The following is a 19,846-nucleotide window of genomic DNA, read 5'->3' as shown; positions in this document are numbered from 1 at the left end:
TACATTTGAAATAACTCAACCGTGATTGGGCAGGACAGTGCCCAATGTTAGTGCCCAATGATAGCCCAATGTTAGCCCAGTGTTAGTCAACACTAATGTGTTGACTATGTGCATTTTTATTTTTTCTATGTACACACATGTGTGTGTAAAATAGTTCAGAAATGACACTGAATGTGTTGAATTGCCTTTGACACAGTTAAAAAAAAATGACACATTAATTCTAGGAGTGTAATACTTCTACAAACACTATGGTAATAATATGCATTCATTATGACAATATCATACTATTATAGGAGTGTTCTATAGTGTGTTCAAAAAACAACTACAGAAACACTAAATATTATACTACAGTAGTACTATTTAAAATAATATAGTCTTAATACAGAAACACCAAAAAAAACACTATGGTAATACTTTTACAAACACTATATAATAAATGCATTCACTATGACAATATCATGCTATTACTATAGGAGTGGTCTACAGTGTGTTCAAAAAACAACTACAGAAACACTATATATTATACTATAGTTATACTATTTAAAATAATATAGGAATACTACAAAGATCTAGATGTATTACTATTGAAATATTATAGGGCTACTATAGCTAATAAAATGGCACTACAGAAAAGACTATAGTAATACGATAGCTGGTGAAAAATACTATAGAACTCTACAAACTTACTATAGGATACTATACAACTCTTATAGTATACTATAGTAATACTATAGTTCATTTTCGTAAGGGACTGGGACTACAAATCAGCCCGGGACTCTCGACCGTCCCACTTCGGGTAGGCTATATCACTGGCCCCACCATTTTAACCGCTGGCCCGGAGCATTCGTCCAAAAAACAATCGACTAATAATGAAGAAAATTAACACATTTGGTGTAATAGTAATGTATGTACTACTTGTACTACAATATTTGAATCATCAGTTCTTCCTCATTTTCCTCAATTGTTCATATTTGGTTTATTAAAATAATGATATTGTGGTCATTGTTAAAAAATGTCTGCTATTATGAATATTATCCATCCATCCATCCATCTTCTCCCGCTTATCCGTGGTCGGGTCGCGGAGGTAGCAGTTCCAGCAGAGAGCCCCAAACTTTCTTTTCCCTGGCCACATCAACCAGCTCTGACTGGGGGATCCCAAGGCGCTCCCAGGCCAGCGAAGAGATATAATCCCTCCATCTGGTTCTAGGTCTACCCCTTGGTCTCTTCCCAGCTGGACGTGCCTGGAACACCTCCCGAGGCGCCCAGGTGGCATCCTAACTAGGTGCCCGAACCACCTCAACTGGCCCCTTTCGACGCGAAGGAGGAGCGGTTCAACTCCGAGTCCCTCCCGGATGACCGAACTTCTCACCTTATCCCTATGGGAGACACCAGCCACCCTGCGGAGAAAACCCATCTCGGCCGCTTGTACCCGCGATCTCGTTCTTTCGGTCATGATGATGATTATGAGTATTATTATTTGTATAATGCACTTTCTGCCTTCCTGTCATTAGGAATTAGACATGTAATGGCTATGTAATTGATTTGATTAGAACCTTCATTATCCTAAACTGCTGGGACATTTCGCCGATACCTTTATATTGTCTACTCTTCACTTACTTGTCAGCATAGGTCGACATTGATGTACAGAGCCGACAGAAGACCTTGTTTATATTGGCATCATATTGAGAGGTGCAGCCAGTGACGCGTCCTAAAACCAGGAAGTAAGCTGCTGGTTCCCTCGACAAAAAGCAATGGGATTTCTCCACAGGGTTTTGGAAAATAGCTGGAAATAAGGTCTGTGGAAAAAAAACCTGTTTGATAAATGTACGTTTTGTTCAGCCGGATAATCTCCACATCTCTTCCCTACTTTTATAATTTTCGGATCATAAATCTAATCGATAAATTATAAAAGGGTTTTAGGACGCGTCACTGCACCACTGGCCATCTCCATCTATCAAGCTGGCTGAAACTTTCTCTCCCTCTTCTTCTCATGCTACCTGTCACTCTCCTTTAACTCCTCCGGTGACTTTCTTTTATTTGAAGATAGTTTTTTGCCCGGTGCTTGGCCGGTTACCGCTGGTATTAAAAAGATTTTGGCGAATGGTTAGGTGGCGCGATAGTCTGTAGTGAAGGAGCGCGCTCCCGCTCACGAGGGCCCGCTCGCGCTGCGCTCCGCAGCAAACAGCTGTTTGCTTTTCACCCAGTAACAACAACCGACTCACGGAACGCTATGTTGTAGCGTTGATAAACGAAACAATTTAACTAAATTGCTAGTCAAAATACCAATACCACAGGAAAAATGTTTTAAAGCAATATTTTTAGTGGCCCGAGCGGGCAAGTGGAAAGTACGTTATGCTGGCCCGGGGTGTCTAAATAGTGCTTCAGGGCCAGCGGGTAATTTAATGTCGAGCCCTGCCGGTTACCGGCCGGCCCACATCATCCGACCGGCCCACTTCAGCACCGGCCCATCGGGATTCGTCCCGAACGTCCCGATGTCCAGTCCGCCCCTGTCTTTGGGTCAACTTTGGCTCATAGTAAATGCGTACATGTTAAGTTGAATACGGTGGTGTTCAGATGCAGACCTGTGTCTCAAATCAGCTGATTGGCCTCTGTAGCCCCTGCTTTGTGTGTTGAGCAGCAACACGGCTCTTTCTACGAGCCCAAAGGTAATTAAAAAAATAATTAATATTTTCTTTGGGTGGGTCGTATAGGCCTATCGCTTACCGTAGGTCTAAATGCACGATGCACCTAGTTATACCCCTGTTTGTTTGAGAGAGTATGCTGCAGTTGTGTCGAAACTGCCGTGGCAGAGACATATGACCAGCAAAATGAGCAGGGAATAGAGGGGCCTGCAGCTCGTTTCATCCAAGTCTGCTCTCTTAAGAGCGCTTGACTGGGCCCAGTCTAATGCAAATAACTCATTATCTCCCCATTCGGCTCTCAGCTCTAATGTGCGTCGCTATTATAGTGGCAAACCAAACAATGCCGAGAAGAGTTCATAGAAACACTCAGAAAAAGTTGAATGGCATTCAGTGTCGATGTCACGTGGCATTCCCTTTCTTGGCTTAAACAAACTTTTCTTGAGCCATGAGCCTCTGTTGGTCTCCTCAAAAGAATAGCTTTGACTTTGTGGGAAGAGAGTATTAAGAAGATTTACAGACGGGGTTTATGAGGCGAGCAGACCAAACAAAAAGCTTGAATAACATACTCGCCATAAGGAGGTTTGACGCTGCGAGTTTGGATGTTATTTTGCAGGGAAAACTTCAACCAGACGGTAACTATTTTATGTCACGAGGACTGCACTGGAGCAGCCTCTGTCCCCGGTTAGGAGTGTCTTTTCAGCATAGCCTACCATCTGAAAAGCTGTGGGCGTTTCAGCGATTCTCCTCGCTGTAAGGTGCCATCCTCTCCAGCGATGCTCTTTAAGAATGGAGAGACACTTTATGACATCCCTGCCAAAGCAGCGGAAGAAAACTAGGGCCCTTGAAAAGCACTAACTGATGGACAGGTTCGTTGTGTTCAGATGGCTTACAGCCCAACAGTATAATTGCAATTAGTGTAGTGCTACAAATGGTAGCCTACCGAACACACTATAGCCTTATAGCCTACTACTTCAGTCAGACATACATAGTTATACAACACGCCTATAGGCCTACTACTGCTTTACCAAATATATAAAACACATTTATGCTTTATCTAAGAAGTTGCCCTATACCTAGCCTAGTCGTAATTTCTCATTTCATTAACTTTAGTAATGTTCCTATAGTTAACTTGAGACATTGCAGAGTAGTTGGTCGGTTAATATACATTTTAGAAGACATTCAACATTTGCTAACCTGACTTGGAATATGAGGGAAAGATAATTTTTCTGACGAATGATAACTGTTACATTTTATGAATTCGTTCTGCTACAATTAACCATCAGCCGCCTAATAATAAGGCAAAGTGGGGCTTGTAGATTGTGTAAAGCTTTTCTAAATTTCATTAAAATGACAGTTTTATTTTAATTTCGTGAAGGAATATCAATTGCATATATAGCCTAGTTTGTGTCCTCTCCTTAAATAATAGTTGGCATGCAGCGTGCAGGGGACAAGGAGAAGACAGCATGGCGTGTAATTAGGAGCCTGTAGCAGAAAATGGTGGTGCTGTCTGACAAGCATCTGATTTGCCCGCCACTGTTTCGGTACTTATGTGTGACACAAGGGAAGAAAGGAAGAAATTACAGTGAAACCTCCTGGATCTTTTTTCTCTATATGTGGAATCCAAAAGTGTTTATTTATGCGTTATTTCTAATGAGGGTATAACTCATGAAGTGCTAAATGAATGCCTCCAAAGAACAGGAAATACTTTTATATAAAGATTACGCTTTTCCCAGTCCTTTGTCAATTCGCACATGTCTGCTGATTTCGGTTTAAATGCATAATTCTTTAACGCTATTCTCCACTTCTTTCTGCTACAGCAAACGCATATAATAAACAACAAGTTTACCAGTTTGAATTTGAAAAATTACACGAGCAGCCTTTTAAGCCATGAAAAGTGATCAAAGTAGCCTTTTAGGTCCGTGTACTTTTTGTCAGTTTGATTTTTCGTTTAACCAAACGCCAAAAAACGGAAATACCAGCCTTTTTCCGTTTTTTCGTTTTTTATTTAAAACGAAAAAACGGGAAACCAAAGCCGTTTTCCGCTTTTGTTGTCTGAATAAAAAGACGGATAACGAGAAAACCTAATACAAAAAAGGTAAGTATACCTTTTGTTAGTTTGATTTTTAGTTTGAACCAAAAAATGAAAATACCAGCCTTTTTTCGTTTTAAATCAAAAACGAAAAAACGTGAAACCAAAGCCGTTTTCCTGTTTATGTTGTCTGAATCAAAAAACGGATAACAAGAAGATCTAATAAAAAAAAAACGTCTGATTTTGGTTTTTGATAACAACTTCATTCAATTTTCCGTTTTGTATTGAAGAATGAAGAAAAGCAGGGTGGAACGGAAGTTAAAGAACATATTTCAAAATAAAAGACACGAGGATATGCTGTAAAAATTAAATCCTGGAACCCAGAAGTCTGACCAGAATAAGTTTATCTCTGCATTCACATGCAGATATGCGTTTATAGAGATCAATACAAGTATGCAAGCACTGTGCATAACTTTATTTCGCTGACTTCCGGTTTGTACTGTGTCAGTAAATCCAGTGTCCAGCTTGTCGCTGTGTGACAACCATAGACTGGTGACAGCGTCGTATTTGTTACATGCAAGATAAGATAAGAACTGTCGCCCTACTTTCACCTGCACCCAGCAGCAAGCGGGAGAACGATATATCATACAGTCGACCCCTAAAACAGTTCACACAGTAAATGGAACAGTTGTTCATTTGTCCAACTAGTCTACATTAAGAATTTGATGTTTTTCTAAACTGCTAAGGAGCTGATAGTTGAGTTAGAACAGAAAGACATGCACTGCTAGATGCTCAAAAGAGGAATGTGTTTATAAGGCTTACATGAACTGAATTGAATCACTGTCCATTAATTGATTAATAAACAAGACATTCAAGTCAAAGTTTTAGGCATTTTCATTTGTAGCACGCTGTAAATATATATGGACTATGAATGAACACATGCAATGTGGAAACACACAAATAGGTTCATTCTCAATACTCATAACAGTATCAGACACAACGACTTTACTGAGAGTGAAGATGACATGAACATAGTTACTACAGTATATGGTACTTAAGACAACATACAGTATTGCATTTACCTCTTCCTCTAACTCTCTCTCCAAAAGTGGCCTCCATTGTTGTGCATAACAAAGTGTTCAAGCTCAGGTTTCTAAGTGATCTAATTGGTTACATGGCTTTTAACATGTGCATTCTGGGTGCAGGGGCTTGATAATTGAGTGTGGTATTTCAATGGCAGTGTTTTGCAAACAACACACAGGCTGTTGGTTTGGAATAGCGTGTCAAATTTAGCATATCTGCTCAATAGATGAAAGGCAACTTGAGTTTAATAATTGTGCCAAAAGTACCAGTTTGTGTCTTGGTAATTGCACAAAGCTGTAGGCCACAAATAATCAAATATTTCCAAAAACACAGCAGCAAAACCTATTTTATCCACCAAAAAATGAAGGCCCACCTGAAAAGAAAATCGCTATTTTTAGCATTAAATAATGTACACATAAACTGATATCGCTTTTTTGGGTGGATAAAATAAATGTTGCTTTTGCCCACGTCCTCAGCAGTACATGGCTCTGCTGTGCCGGGGCTCCTGTATGTTTCTCCACACGACTATTGTAGGTAGTACACTGATTATGGATATATAGTACACCACATACTACCCCACTTCAAAAGACCAGAGCTATCCCCTTAAGGGCAGCTGTTGATGTTCACAACAACGAAAAAACGCAGATGGTTGTACTCTGTAGCCAGACAGTGGTAGATCTGGCCGTGGTGGGCAGCAGTGTGACTTCTAGCTGTCATGGTGATGTTCATATGACAAAGGACTGCCAGCTTGAACTTTACCGAGAGCAGAGTCCACTAGTGGCACCTCACAGGGATGCCTATGGTGCAGAAGCAGCAGTGAAGTCCTTGTAGATCCCTGGCACTTTGAGGGCAGACAGATCCAGCAGCTCTCAGCTCTCAGAGACATCAACACATAAACTATTCTGTGTGCATATCTTACTTTCACGTAACTACTAATCTCTCACTTTACTTTCTCTGACATTGTTCTCTGCTATGGACTGCGGACATCCCAGCCATGTTCTCTACCGGGCCTGGTTTTACACACTGTGGGTTTAAGCAAGATATAGAAATGATGAGATGATGTGTGTATGAGACATGATGAGTGTGTAGTTTTAGTATTTGAATTACAATTACATTATTCTCAGACTTGCCATAGTTCTTGGTTTGTACCACTGCTGCTCTGTACAGCTGAGTACTGGGGACCCACTGGGAGTCATGTGACTGGAGCAGGAGAGTAACAAACGTAACACCTGCAGCCATGATGCTCCAGCTCAACAGGGGTCGAGTCTTTCAACCCCACCTGTAAGAAGAGAAACAAAATAAAAAATTAAATTCAGTTTGCTTTGTATTATTTCTTTTAGGGTAACATTTTCGTTTAATAACATTGTGCTATTTTAAGGAGTAAATAAGAAGTCATATATTGTTTCCTAAATGTCTTCTATACTTACAACTTCTTATACATACTGATATGAATTGATTGACTTTTATACTATGTGTAGCGGCCAAAATCATATAGAAATAAAACAGACAATTAACTTAAAATAATACAGCCGCTGAGGCACTAGTTAGCAGATCTTACGCAGGGCAATGATCCAGGTCCAGACAAGATTCTCCGTTGTACATTTATTATGATCCAATATCATTGACAATGAACAGGTTTCCTATGGTTTGTTCCTTAAGCCTTTCCTATGGCTTTCCTTTCCTGTGGTTGGAAAACCCTGTGGCTCGACACACCCTGGTAAAAAACCGTTTGCCTACTAGTGCTCTGGCTTCCACTTCCACCTGTCTCCAATATATACAATTACACCAGGTGCTCTAATCACCCAGTGCCCAAAACATGCCTTCAAAATAAAAGCATAGAAACGACTTTAATTTATGAGACTAACTAAGAATACATTTACAATAAACACTATAAAACAGCAAGAAAATAAATGTTAAACTAGTAAATAATATAAAGAGATATATAGCTCCAACATTCCGGCCCCTAATTGTGCCAGTGTAAACACACAATTACTTAAATATATATAAATGGAGACAGGTGGAAGTGGAAGCCAGAGCACTAGTAGGCAAACGGTTTTTTACCAGGGTGTTTCGAGCCACAGGGTTTTCCAACCACAGGAAAGGAAAGCCATAGGAAAGGCTTAAGGAACAAACCATAGGAAACCTGTTCATTGTCAATGATATTGGATCATAATAAATGTACAACGGAGAATCTTGTCTGGACCTGGATCATTGCCCTGCGTAAGATCTGCTAACTAGTGCCTCAGCGGCTGTATTATTTTAAGTTAATTGTCTGTTTTATTTCTATATGATTTTGGCCGCTACACTATGGATGAAGAACATACTTTAACAACAGAACAGGAAAAAAGCACAACTGTGACCTCTGTGCAGCACACACAGACCAGTCAGTCCATTTCTGTGGAGGAGCTACCTTGCACTAGTTATATTAAAGTTTATGTTTTACTATTGGCTGTGTCTAACATGTCTAAAATGAGCCGAATCGCCAGGAGCATGTTGAACCAGACGGTAACTAAGACAGTAACAACACTTCATCCTGAACTCACTGTGGGGCCTGTCTTCATGGACCTGTACTTTCAACACCCTGACAGATAAAAAATACAAAGTATGTAATTAAGAATGCACATACTGTCCCTCCTCTGTCTTTCAATGTAGTCAAACTTGTTGAAAAAAAACAATAAGTTTAACGTTATAGAAATAAAAGCTTATTTTATACCTCCTTTGAAAGCCTCATTTTTAGTCTTACGCATCCGACCTGAAAAAAATTGCAGCCAATCTTATTTTGTTACAGTGTACCGTGCACCAGAGTTTTTATCAGCTTTGGTACTTAAAACAGATAAAGTAATTATCGTAGGTGACTTTAATATTCATGTTGACGATGATAAAAATAGCCTTACTGTTGCATTTAACTCTATATTAGATTCTGTTGGTTTCTGTCAGAGTGTAAATAAACCAACCCACTGCTATAATCACACTCTCGACCTTGTTCTGACTTATGGTATTGAAATTGAGCAACTATTAGTCGAACCGCATAATCCTGCTTTATCCGACCATTTCTTAGTAACTTTTGAAGTACTGTTACTAGACTACAAAGCATTAGTCAAAAGCTCCTGCAGCAGAAACCTATCTGTTAGTGCTATAGCCAAATTTAAGGAAGAGATTCCACCAATACTTAACTCGATAGCATGTCTGCATGTAAGGGAGGAAACTTATACAAAATGTACACCACCCCAAATTGATCATGTTGTTGATAGTGCTACAGATGCGCTGCGAATAAAATTAGACTCTGTTGCTCCTTTGAAAAAGAAGAAAATAAAACAACATAGATTAGCTCCATGGCATAATGCCGAAACCCGCAAAAGTCGAGACAACTTGAAAGGATATGGCGTTCCATTAAACTTGAAGAATCTCGTTTAATTTGGCATATTACTCTCAATGAATATAAGAAAGCACTGCGTAAAGCGAGAGCAGCCTACTACTCTTCATTAATAGATGAGAATAAGAATAATGCAAGATTTCTTTTCAGCACTGTAGCCAGGCTGACAGAGAGCCACAGCTCGATTGAGCCTTCTATTCCCATAGCAGTCAGTAGTAATGATTTTATGTGCTTTTTTAACGATAAAATTGTTACTCTTAGAAACAAAATTAATGACCTCTTGCCGTTGACCAGTATAATATTATCAACAGCTCCCGGAAACGTAAGTTCTAATATTACACTAGATAGTAAACTAGAATGCTTTTCAGCCATAAACCTTGAACAATTAAATTCAATGATTCTCTCTTCTAAACCATCAACGTGTATCTTAGACTCGATTCCAACTAAGCTGTTAAAATAAGTTTTTCCATTAATTAGCACTTCTTTATTAAATATTATGAATATGTCTTTATTATCAGGGTATGTTCCACAATCATTCAAAGTAGCAGTGATAAAACCGCTTCTTAAAAATCACAACCTCGATCCAGAGGTTTTAGCCAACTATAGACCTATTTCTAATCTTCCGTTCCTCTCAAACGTTATTGAGAAAGCAGTCGCAAAACAGCTGTGTGATTACTTAAAAAACTATGATTTATTTGAAGATTTTCAGTCTGGCTTTAGAACACATCATAGCACAGAGACAGCTCTGGTTAAAGTCACAAATTACATTCTAATAGCCTCAGACAAGGGACTTGTCTCTATTCTTGTTTTGCTCGATCTTAGTGCTGCATTTGATACTATCGACCATGATATCCTATTGCAAAGACTAGAGCACTTAGTAGGCATACAGGGAACTGCTTTAGGCTGGTTTAGGTCCTATCTATCTGAACGCTCTCAGTTTGTACGTGTCAACGATGAATCTTCCACGCAAACCAAAGTTAGCCATGGAGTGCCACAGGGCTCAGCGCTCAGACCTATTTTGTTCACATTATATATGCTTCCGTTAGGCAATATTATAATGAATCATTCTGTAAACTTTCATTGTTATGCGGATGATACTCAACTATATTTATCGATCAAGCCTGATGAAATTAATGATCTAAATAAAATTCAAGACTGCCTCAAGGACTTAAAAACGTGGATGACCTTAAATTATTTGATGTTAAACATGACAAAAAATGAAGTTATTGTACTTGGCCCAAAGAATCTAAGAAACAAATTATCTAAAGATATACTAACTATGGATGGCATTAATTTGGCCTCCAGTGAGACTGTAAGGAATCTTGGTGTTATATTTGATCAGGATTTATCCTTTAACGCCCACATAAAATCAATTTCAAGGACCGCCAACTTCCATCCACGTAACATTGCAAAAATCAGGCATATCTTGCCTCAAAACGATGCAGAGAAACTAGTCCATGCATTTGTTACTTCAAGGCTGGATTATTGTAACTCCTTATTATCAGGGTGTACCAAGAAGTCAGCTGATTCAAAATGTTGCAGCTCGTGTACTAACCAGAGTTAGGAAAAGGGACCACATTACTCCTGTTCTGGCTGCCTTACACTGGCTCCCTATAGAACACAGGATAGAATTTAAAATTAATCTTCTCGCCTACAAAGCCCTTAATGGGCAGGCGCCATCTTACCTTAAAAAACTCATTATACCCTACTGTCCTACTAGGGCATTGCGTTCCAAGAATGCAGGGTTGTTGGTTGTTCCTAGAGTCTCTAAAAGTACAATGGGAGCCAGAGCCTTTTTTTGTCAAGCTCCACTTTTGTGGAATCAGCTTCCAGTTTGTGTTCGGACGGCAGACACCCTATCCGTTTTTAAGAGTGCGCTTAAGACCTTCCTTTTTGATAAAGCTTATAGTTAGGGCTGATTAGATTCAGCCCCTAGTTTTGCTGATATAGGCTTAGTTTGTCGGGGGACATCTTACTTCTTCCTTCTCTCTGTCTATACCTGTGTACTCTCATGTTCCGATTAACCCAGCTTCCCCAAATTTCTTTCTTTTTGGTGTCTATATACGCCGGGATCCGGAGTCATGGATGATCCTGCGGTCCTGTGTCATGGATCGCGAGTCCTGGATCTTGAGTCGTGGCTGTGGTCCTGGATCATAAATCCTGGATGGACATCCTCGTGGATTAATCTTCCCATTATACACACATGCATTTCCAAACATTTGGACTACCTATGTTGCAAATGTATTATCTTTTCAATTTACCCACGGCATCTATTACACGTCTGTCCGTCCTGGGAGAGGGATCCCTCCTCTGTTGCTCTCCCTGAGGTTTCTCCCATTTTTCCCTTTAAACTGTGGGTTTTCTCCTGAAGTTTTTCCTTGTACGATGTGAGGGTCTAAGGACAGAGGGTGTCGTATTGTCATACTGATATTCGGTACAAACTGTGAAGTCCACTGAGACAAATGTAACATTTGTGATATTGGGCTATATAAATAAACATTGATTGATTGATTGAATTACTCACCCTCCTAATTGTAGACGTAACTTCACAAGTACAACTTGAAACATTTCTCCCGCTTGCTGCTGGGTGCAAGTGAAAGTAGGTCGACATTTCTGTTTACATCGCTGACATTTGTCACAGGTAAATCTTGTAGGTATCGCAACAAACATGACGTTGTCACACAGCGACAAGCTGGACACTGGATTGACTAAATAACTATACACACTCTTATTTACATTTGACACGTTATTCAAAACCGAAAGCCTTTGTGTTGTTTGCAAAACACTGCCATTGATATACCACACTCAATTATCAAGCCCCTGCACCCAGAATGCACATGTTAAAAGCCATGTAACCAATTAGAAACCTGAGCTTGAACACGTTGTTGTGCACAACAATGGAGGCGACTTTTGGAGAGAGAGTTAGAGGAAAAGGTAAATGCAATATATTGTATTTTGTCTTCAGTACCATACAGTAACTATGTTCATGTCATCTTCACTCTCAGTAAAGTCATTGTGTCTGATACTGTTATGAGTATTGACAATAAACCTATTTGTGTTTTTCCACATTGCATGTGTTCATTCATAGTCCATATTTAGCCTACAGCGTGCTACAAATGAAAATGCCTAAAACTTTGACTTGAATGTCTTGTTTATTAATCAGCTAATGTGTTTCAATTCAGTTCATGTAAGCTTTACACACACATTCCTCTTTTGAGCGTCAAGTGATTATGGCCTGCATGTCTTTCTGTTCTAACACAGCTGTCAGCTTCTTAGCAGTTTAGACAAACATCAAATTGATAATGTACAGACTAGTAGGACACAATAATGCTTAACAACTGTTCCATTACTGTGTGAACTGTATGAAATATCGTTCTCCCGCTTGCTGCTGGGTGCAGGTGAAAGTAGGGCGACAGTTCTGTTCACATCGCTGACATTTGTCACAGGTAAATCTTGCAGGTATGCAACAAACATGACGTCACACAGCAACAAGCTGGACACTGGATTTGCCGACACAGTACAAACAGGAAGTCAGCGAAATAAAGTTATGCGAAGATTACTTGTATTCTCTATAAACACATATCTGCATGTGAATGCAGAAATACACGTATCCTCGTCAGCATGGATGCCGGAAGCAGGGAGGCCAAGGGTCGTCAGACTTCTGGGTTCCAGGATTGAACTTTTACAGCATTGCCATTATAGCCTCGTGTCTTTTATTTTGAAATATGTTCTTTAACTTCCGGTCCACCTGACTTTTTTTCTTCATTCCCCAAAACGGAAAATTAAAAGGAGTTGTTATCAAAAACCAAAACCGGACCGTTTTATTAATTAGGTCTTCTTGTTATCCGATTTTTGATTCAGAAAAGGACTTTGATTTCCCGTTTTTTCGTTTTTGATTTAAAACGAAAAAAGGCTGGCATTTTCGTTTTTTTGGTTCAAACGAAAAATCAAACTAACAAAACGTACAGACTTTTTTTTATTAGGTTTTCTCGTTATCCGTCTTTTGATTCAGACAACACAAACGGGAAAACGGCTTTGGTTTTCCGTTTTTTCGTTTTAAATCAAAAACAAAAAAACGGAAAAAGGCTGGTATTTTCGCTTTTTAGCTTTTGGTTTAAACGAAAAATCAAACTAAGAAAACGTACACGGACCCTTTTATAAGTGCACGGTAAAGAATGAACTAAAACCAAAATGACAGGTGCCAATTGACAAATTATCAGCTCCAGTGAGCCGTTTAGTGGAGAAAGTGAATACTGCTGAATACACATACTTTACAGAGATGCTTTTTGCGAGTTTGGAAAATTGCACAGTATTTTTCTATTTTAGTATACCTCAACAATGGAATTATGATCAGTGGAAATGGCCATGACATGTGACCTTTAAAGTAAATTACTACTAGATCTAGGGGGTACAACTCTCAACACCCATATGAAAAAGATTGGTTTACATTTTATTAATCAAATAAGTATGTGAACATAACCAATAACCTACCATAGCCAATAACAAATACATGTAACTTATTTTATTTTTGTTGTTCATTCATATCTTATTTGACCTATTCACATTTATTTATTCGTGCATTTTTTTAATCTCTCCAGTTTAATACAATATTTTTGGTTTACTGTCCTATAGTATACATTGAAATGATTTCAAACCTGTTTTATCCCAATAATTATAAAGGAGTGCCTTGGAAATATTTGTTTACATAAATTGTGACCAAACCGTTTGAGACCCACTGAGATAACTTAGACTAAAGTTAACTATCTAAACACTCAGAGTCCTTTACCTCACTGAGCTGTAGTTATCAGCCTCTCAGTCTGACTGGAGAGGACTCTCCCTCCACATTATTGTAGAAACGTCTTCTTCTAATATCCGTTAGAGCAGCTAGCACCAGATTCTAATAACAACAGCGCCGGTACCGGTGCACCCTCCCTCTCTCCCTCATTCGCTCCCAAGCTGACTCGCACTTTGGCTGTGAGCTGCGGGCGACATAAGCCAAAGCAAAATAAGCCATAAGCCAACATCCCCCATTTTCATCACTTACAGCGCCCATCGTAGGCCTACAGGGCAAATGAAAAGTGTAACCGGGGTCAAAAAAGGGTGTTACATTTACTTAATTATGAATGTTGTTACATCAAGGCCGAAAATTAGGATGAGCACCAACGGTCAAAAATGTTTTTCTACCAGCGCAGCGCCTCCCCAGATCTGGCGCCCTAGGCGAACATCTATAACGCCAGTGCTACGGGCCGGCCCTGTAGCCTACCTTTATTCGTCCCACAGACGGGAAATGTAGATTGAGCAAAAAAAGATAAAACACTATTATAAATGGCACATTATAATTAAAGGGCACATTATTTCTCTAATTATAAGTTTTTCAATTTACAAGTAACATTCGTAAAGGCTATATTTATGTGAATGCAGCTATTTTGGTCTCATATCAATTATGTGATGCTATAGCATTTGCATTCCTAAATATTGGTAGTGTTTTGATCACATGAAGTCTGAGTGACCTGACCATTTATTAATCGTGCAGAAATGTTTGATGCACCCTGCATTAATGAATCATCAAATCACCACGAGACATGCATTGGTTAAGCATTACTTAAATATTAACACTGGCTATAAAGTGTTAACCTTTATTGTGAATAAATAATATTTATTGCAAAAGTATAATGTTTGAAACCACAAATTCAATGTTATTTTAGGCTTAATGAATTTATCAAATGTTAATTTCACACTTATAAATGTGATGTGTATTTCGTGTCCACACAATATACTATACAAAAACGAGAAATGCGTCTGTTTGAAGCTCATGTCCTTTTCTTTCAGTTGGCCTGCTCTCTCCCTTCTTTACTCCTGTTCTCTTTTTTTTTTCTTTCTAAAAAAATTGCATTTCAGACATTAGGTCTGATCAAGTGACAAGAAATATAAACCTGCTTTACTGCACGAGCCTTCATCACATGGAAGTTTGCAATATATATATATATAGCCTACCAGTTAAAAAAAATAGGACAACACATTCTTTCTTTAATCACTTTTATTCAGAAAATAAAACATATAACCTATATATTGTGGTAATCTATACAGTGCAATTATCAACATAAAATGAAGCTATGATCTACAGCCCTACCAAGGCCGCCACACAGTGTGCTGACTGTTTGAAACTTCATTCATGTGAATGACCGGGAGAGACATCTTCGAACTTTTCTCTGAAGTATTGTGTGTGGGCGCCGAAACAAGGCCGGTGTGTTCGGTTCTAGATGCCTCCCGTGCGTCTTCACTCGGTAAAACGGGACACGTGCTTGCAATAAAGGGTTTCAGGGCTTTACAGTTGGTGGTTTTTCTCTCCTCAGGTCCAGCTGCCGATGGAAGAAGTCTCTGCACTTCATCCTGTGTCTCTGCTGGGCCCGGGCCGCTATCCATGGTGCAGAACACTTCCTCTCTTCCCTGAGAGCGGGAGAGTTTACTGGAGAGCTGCGATAACATCCAGCGGTTACCCCCGTTCAATTTGTCTGCCATCAGAAAATATTGATTGACATTTGCCAGGCAGCTGCGGAAACCACTTTGATAATCGGATGTGTCTGAAGCAGCGGCAGTGCCTGAAAACAATGGAAAGACATGTTAAGGAAACACAGTCATTCTTGTGTCAAGCTCATCTGTTGATCCATAAAATAAGTATTTGCACATTTGATGGCATAAGCATGAGGTTATAAGTAACTTACAGCTCTGGATCTTTTGGAGGTTCCTTAAGTGTTTCACAGTAAGCTCCAAGATGTCTGCCTTCTCCAATTTTCGCTTCCGAATCTGAAACAATACAAATATGTGTTTATTATTATTATGATTATTATTAAAGTTTTGTTGCAAAACTGGTCCGAAGTAAAAAAATAAAAATAGGCAAATTAAAACGTGCATACTTACATTACTGCTGTAGTAGCTCTCCATAAGAGATTTTAACTGATCCAAACACCTGTTGATGCGAGCTCTTCGTTTTTTTTCCATAAGTGGTTTGGATACCTGGATACAAAAACAGAAAATTAATACTTCATATAACACACAAGTAATAGGTATTTATTTGTATGCCCTTAAATCATATTCTTCTGAAGAAGTTATCCTACACACCTTGTTTCCAGCGATAGGTTTGGCCTTTTCGCAGTCAGTCGTCGCCACCATTCTGTTAGTCCTTTTCTGGTTTCCTTGAAGTTAATCTCTTTCCCTCTCTGGCACACGAATGAAGGAGCTGACCCTGAGTGGGTTTATATAGAGACTCCCACTTAACATCTCAATGCAAACAGTCCCGCCTGTCTCGTGCGCTCAAACGAGTAACACAGGCGTCATTTGACAGCCAACACCAAAGCCTTTGACGCACCACAGAAAAGTGAACAATCTTATATATGCTGTATAAAATATTTATTTTATATTTCTGTTTGTTTTGGGAATTGTAATCTTACCTACCCACATCACCAACAATGATTTCTAAATGTGCTTCTTCAGTTAATTGTATTCATAAAAAAACGATAGTTTCCCATTGTAATATGAAGTATATGCTGCCCGTTTATCGTGGTGATTACGAGTTCATTTAAACAACCTAACAAACAAACAAAAATATAGACCACATATAAGCATACTGCGAAGTGCAAAAATCAAAGAAACAACGTGTGGGGCAAAAAACTAAAGATAACCGTAAAATCATAGACATAATGGCTAATCATAATGGTTCTGCTTGGTGTGCATGGTGTGGTCACTGTTGACTCCTGTAGAGAATCTTTTATATACTAGTTTCACGCCACCAGGTTGAAGGCAGCACCGTGGTAATTTCCGGCGTGTTCCCACAACATCTCGATTTTCTGGTAGCCATTTGTAGTAGAAGTATTACCCATGCACAATGTTATTTCATCAGCTAAACCTCCTTTTTGAAGGGAAACTGTGCAGTTACTGTTTGGCTCATACACATCAGACCCGAAACATGTAACCTCGTAAAGCGAACAAGATTTTAAGGAATAGTTTTTTACTTAAATAATCTATTGTGTGTTGCCAGTTTTTGTTCAGACGAGCTGAGGCACCGAGGAGAATCGCGCGCCGCCCCTTGTCCTCGGTCCCTCGCCTCCCGATTTTCCACACTGCTCTCTGTAAGGAGCGTAGGCTTGGGAAAGTCATCCCAGCTGAAACAATGTATTGACTATAGTTCACTGCAGTCCACTGCGCATCTTGTGCTCTCACACAGGCCACCTGCAAACAATAAATGGGGGTGAATTATGTTCAATTGACATCCACATATGGATTGCTAGAATGTAGCCATTCTGGTAAATTGAAGGGGTTCATGGTATACATTTTACTCTATATGTGTAGGATTTGGGGATGGTTGAGTAGTAAAGCCAGAACATTTAGTTTAGACGGTCGGTCGTGCAATTTGAAAGACACGCGACCACGCTAGGGAAACCACAGCCCAACTATTCTTGCTTTTGCCTGATCCATTAACGGCCCCTACACACGGCGTCTGGTAAAGTGACTGAGCGCCCGGGTAAAGGAGGGGCATTTGTATTCAGTTTGGCGAGAGCGTGCATGAAAAGAGGCCAGTTTATAGTATACAACACCATTGATCTTTTCTTTTGGTCTGCTTTGTGACTACAAAAGTGTGGGCATCAAAAGCTTCCCTCCACTTCTACGGTGAGCCAACATGGCTACTTGTTTCTTTATTCTGATTTGACAAGATAGACGTTCTGTAGCCAACAATCCGCTGTTTTATTTGAACACATTTTATTAAACGTTTTAAATTGGCAGACTGGAGTTTGGTCACTAATGCCTATACCAGGTTCTTCATGCTGTGGCTCACATTGCTTTATAGGCTTTAATGAAAGCAAGATGTGAATATTGAATGAAATGCGTAGTTCTAAAATAGATGCATTTAGGACTGTCATGTTAAAGCCATGTTAATTCAAAAAGACAACAGGCATGTCAGACGTGTGTCGAAAGGCACTAATTGCGTAAAATTCACCGAAAGATTGTGGGCCACAACTGTGGTGTTATATATTGAAGCATTTAATCGGTATGAAATGTGGTGTAAGTGAGCTTTCTGGTGTCTTTTGTCCTCTGGACGCCACATTATCTGCGCTTTCACGCTTGGGTTTAACACAAGAGCGTAGAGCGTTGTTTTGCATGGAGACGTGGCATCACAGCAGTCCCTTTTCTTGTTATTCTCTGCCACAGTGTGCAGATTTCACCGCTGATTATTCGGTATAATTTCGATTAGTGTTTGCCCTACATGTGAAGGAATGCAGGCTTTAAAACTGTTTCCCTCCAAAACCACCTCACTTCTCTCGAAAGTCGTTATGTCATTATATATCCATAAGAATAGCGCAACGAGAAGCTTGTGTCGCAAGGGAAAGTTATAATGCAGGTGCCATTAAATTACAAGTTAAGTGTACGTTTATAAAAAGGCCTCGGGCTCTCTTCCACTTTAACTTTTCAGCCCCAGGTCATTCATTAACCCCATCGGACCTTTGTCATGGATGTCTGCCGGCGGCGACCTGACAATGCTGCTGTAATAATTGGACTATTGGGGAAGTTGTTAACAACAATTAGTGAAGCAATTATGCAATTACTGCAATAAACAATTTTCTTCCTATAAACTGAGACATTTGCAAGCCAATGGTTTAGGCCTATCGGCATAATAGAAATGCAGAGGATCTACATCTGCCATTTAGGCTATACTTCTAAAGACAAAACCACTATTATAAATATGATAACGAATATCGACAGATAACAAATAATACCATGTTTTAGCAAGATGCATGGTCATAAGAGTACACTTACAATGTTGTATTTTAAATAATATAGGCCCACATTAACATTATAAGACATTACCTAACTTTTTACCTAACTTTTTTTTAATGTTATTGTTGGCTCTGTAGGTCAATGTATTTCGGAGCACATAGTTTAGATAGACATATAAAGTAATGAATTTCGTCTAAGGGAATGTATTTATAGGTTATGCTACTGCTACGTATGTCACAGAAGGGCTGTTAAATTATGCAGGCCCCATAATTTGGTGCACTGTGAGCGAAGCAAATCGATGAACCGCTTTCCTTTCACATGGACCCGAGGCAGCAGTGGTGTGACCAAACTGCTTATTGTGAGTAACACATTCATGCTAAGAGTAGCAGGTACATGAACAGGTGCACTGGAAACATATTTGAAATGTACAAACAGGATGTTCTGAAAAGCCACGCGACGGACATGTCGACGAAGCTCTGATCAGACATCAAATAGAAATAGCGTCATGAATTTCTATAGACTGGTCCAAGGGTTATTTAAAGACTTCTTACTTTGGTTTGGGGACACAATAGCCGCTGTTTGCCTGTGTGCCGGGGTTACCGCATGAAAAGACCAGAGGTGCACATTAACATCGCTTAAGGTTTTCTCAAGGACCGAAATGAACTGACTGGAAAGTAACTTTATAACTCGCTGGAGGATGAAGCCTTTGTCGAGCTCTGAACAGAAAGACACAAGTGCCTAACAAAAGGGGAGCTCCATTGTTATAGACTAAAGCGCATGGGTATTGATACGCCTTGAATTGCAAAGCATCTGCCATTTACTCTGAACCACTTGAGAAAGATTTGAATGAGAATAACCAAGCACCCTTGAGCGCACTGTATTTAGCCTTGCGTAAAACAACAGTGACCAGGCATAATATGACCAACGTGGAAGTTAAGCGTTTGGTGT

The 19,846-nt window shown here is 39.5% G+C and overlaps 1 protein-coding gene and 1 long non-coding RNA gene across 3 annotated transcripts; both read right to left on the bottom strand.

Moving 5' to 3' along the window:
- Positions 1-5,293: 5,293 nt before the first annotated feature.
- LOC307036863 lies at positions 5,294-7,743 on the bottom strand. Of its 2 annotated transcripts, none has more exons than XR_013807497.1 (3): positions 7,313-7,743; positions 6,868-7,033; positions 5,294-6,777 (listed from the first exon to the last, which is right to left on the bottom strand). It is a non-coding gene; the product is annotated as an uncharacterized lncRNA (long non-coding RNA). The 2 variants fall into 2 exon arrangements; XR_013807498.1 differs by having other exon boundaries at positions 6,885-7,033.
- Positions 7,744-15,243: 7,500 nt separating this feature from the next.
- Positions 15,244-16,341, bottom strand: her3 (hairy-related 3). The gene is made up of 4 exons (XM_079676272.1): positions 16,247-16,341; positions 16,046-16,141; positions 15,850-15,931; positions 15,244-15,726 (listed from the first exon to the last, which is right to left on the bottom strand). The coding sequence occupies exons 1-4, from the start codon at positions 16,295-16,297 to the stop codon at positions 15,254-15,256; spliced, it is 702 nt and encodes a 233-aa protein (XP_079532398.1). The 5' UTR covers positions 16,298-16,341; the 3' UTR covers positions 15,244-15,253.
- Positions 16,342-19,846: the final 3,505 nt, after the last annotated feature.

This window comes from Notothenia rossii (assembly GCF_949606895.1).
Source record: "Notothenia rossii genome assembly, chromosome: 4".
Taxonomy (NCBI): Eukaryota; Metazoa; Chordata; class Actinopteri; order Perciformes; family Nototheniidae; genus Notothenia; species Notothenia rossii.
This window is presented reverse-complemented; position numbering and strand designations above follow the sequence as displayed.

Bases quoted from the DNA above. Each gene is read 5' to 3' on its own strand.
- her3 (XM_079676272.1), bottom strand. From the start codon at position 16,297: ATGGTGGCGACGACTGACTGCGAAAAGGCCAAACCTATCGCTGGAAAC. The intron at 15,932-16,045 runs GTAAGTATGCAC...GTATTGTTTCAG, and splicing joins AGAGCTACTACAGCAGTAAT to ATTCGGAAGCGAAAATTGGA. The intron at 15,727-15,849 runs GTAAGTTACTTA...CATTGTTTTCAG, and splicing joins CCTCCAAAAGATCCAGAGCT to GCACTGCCGCTGCTTCAGAC.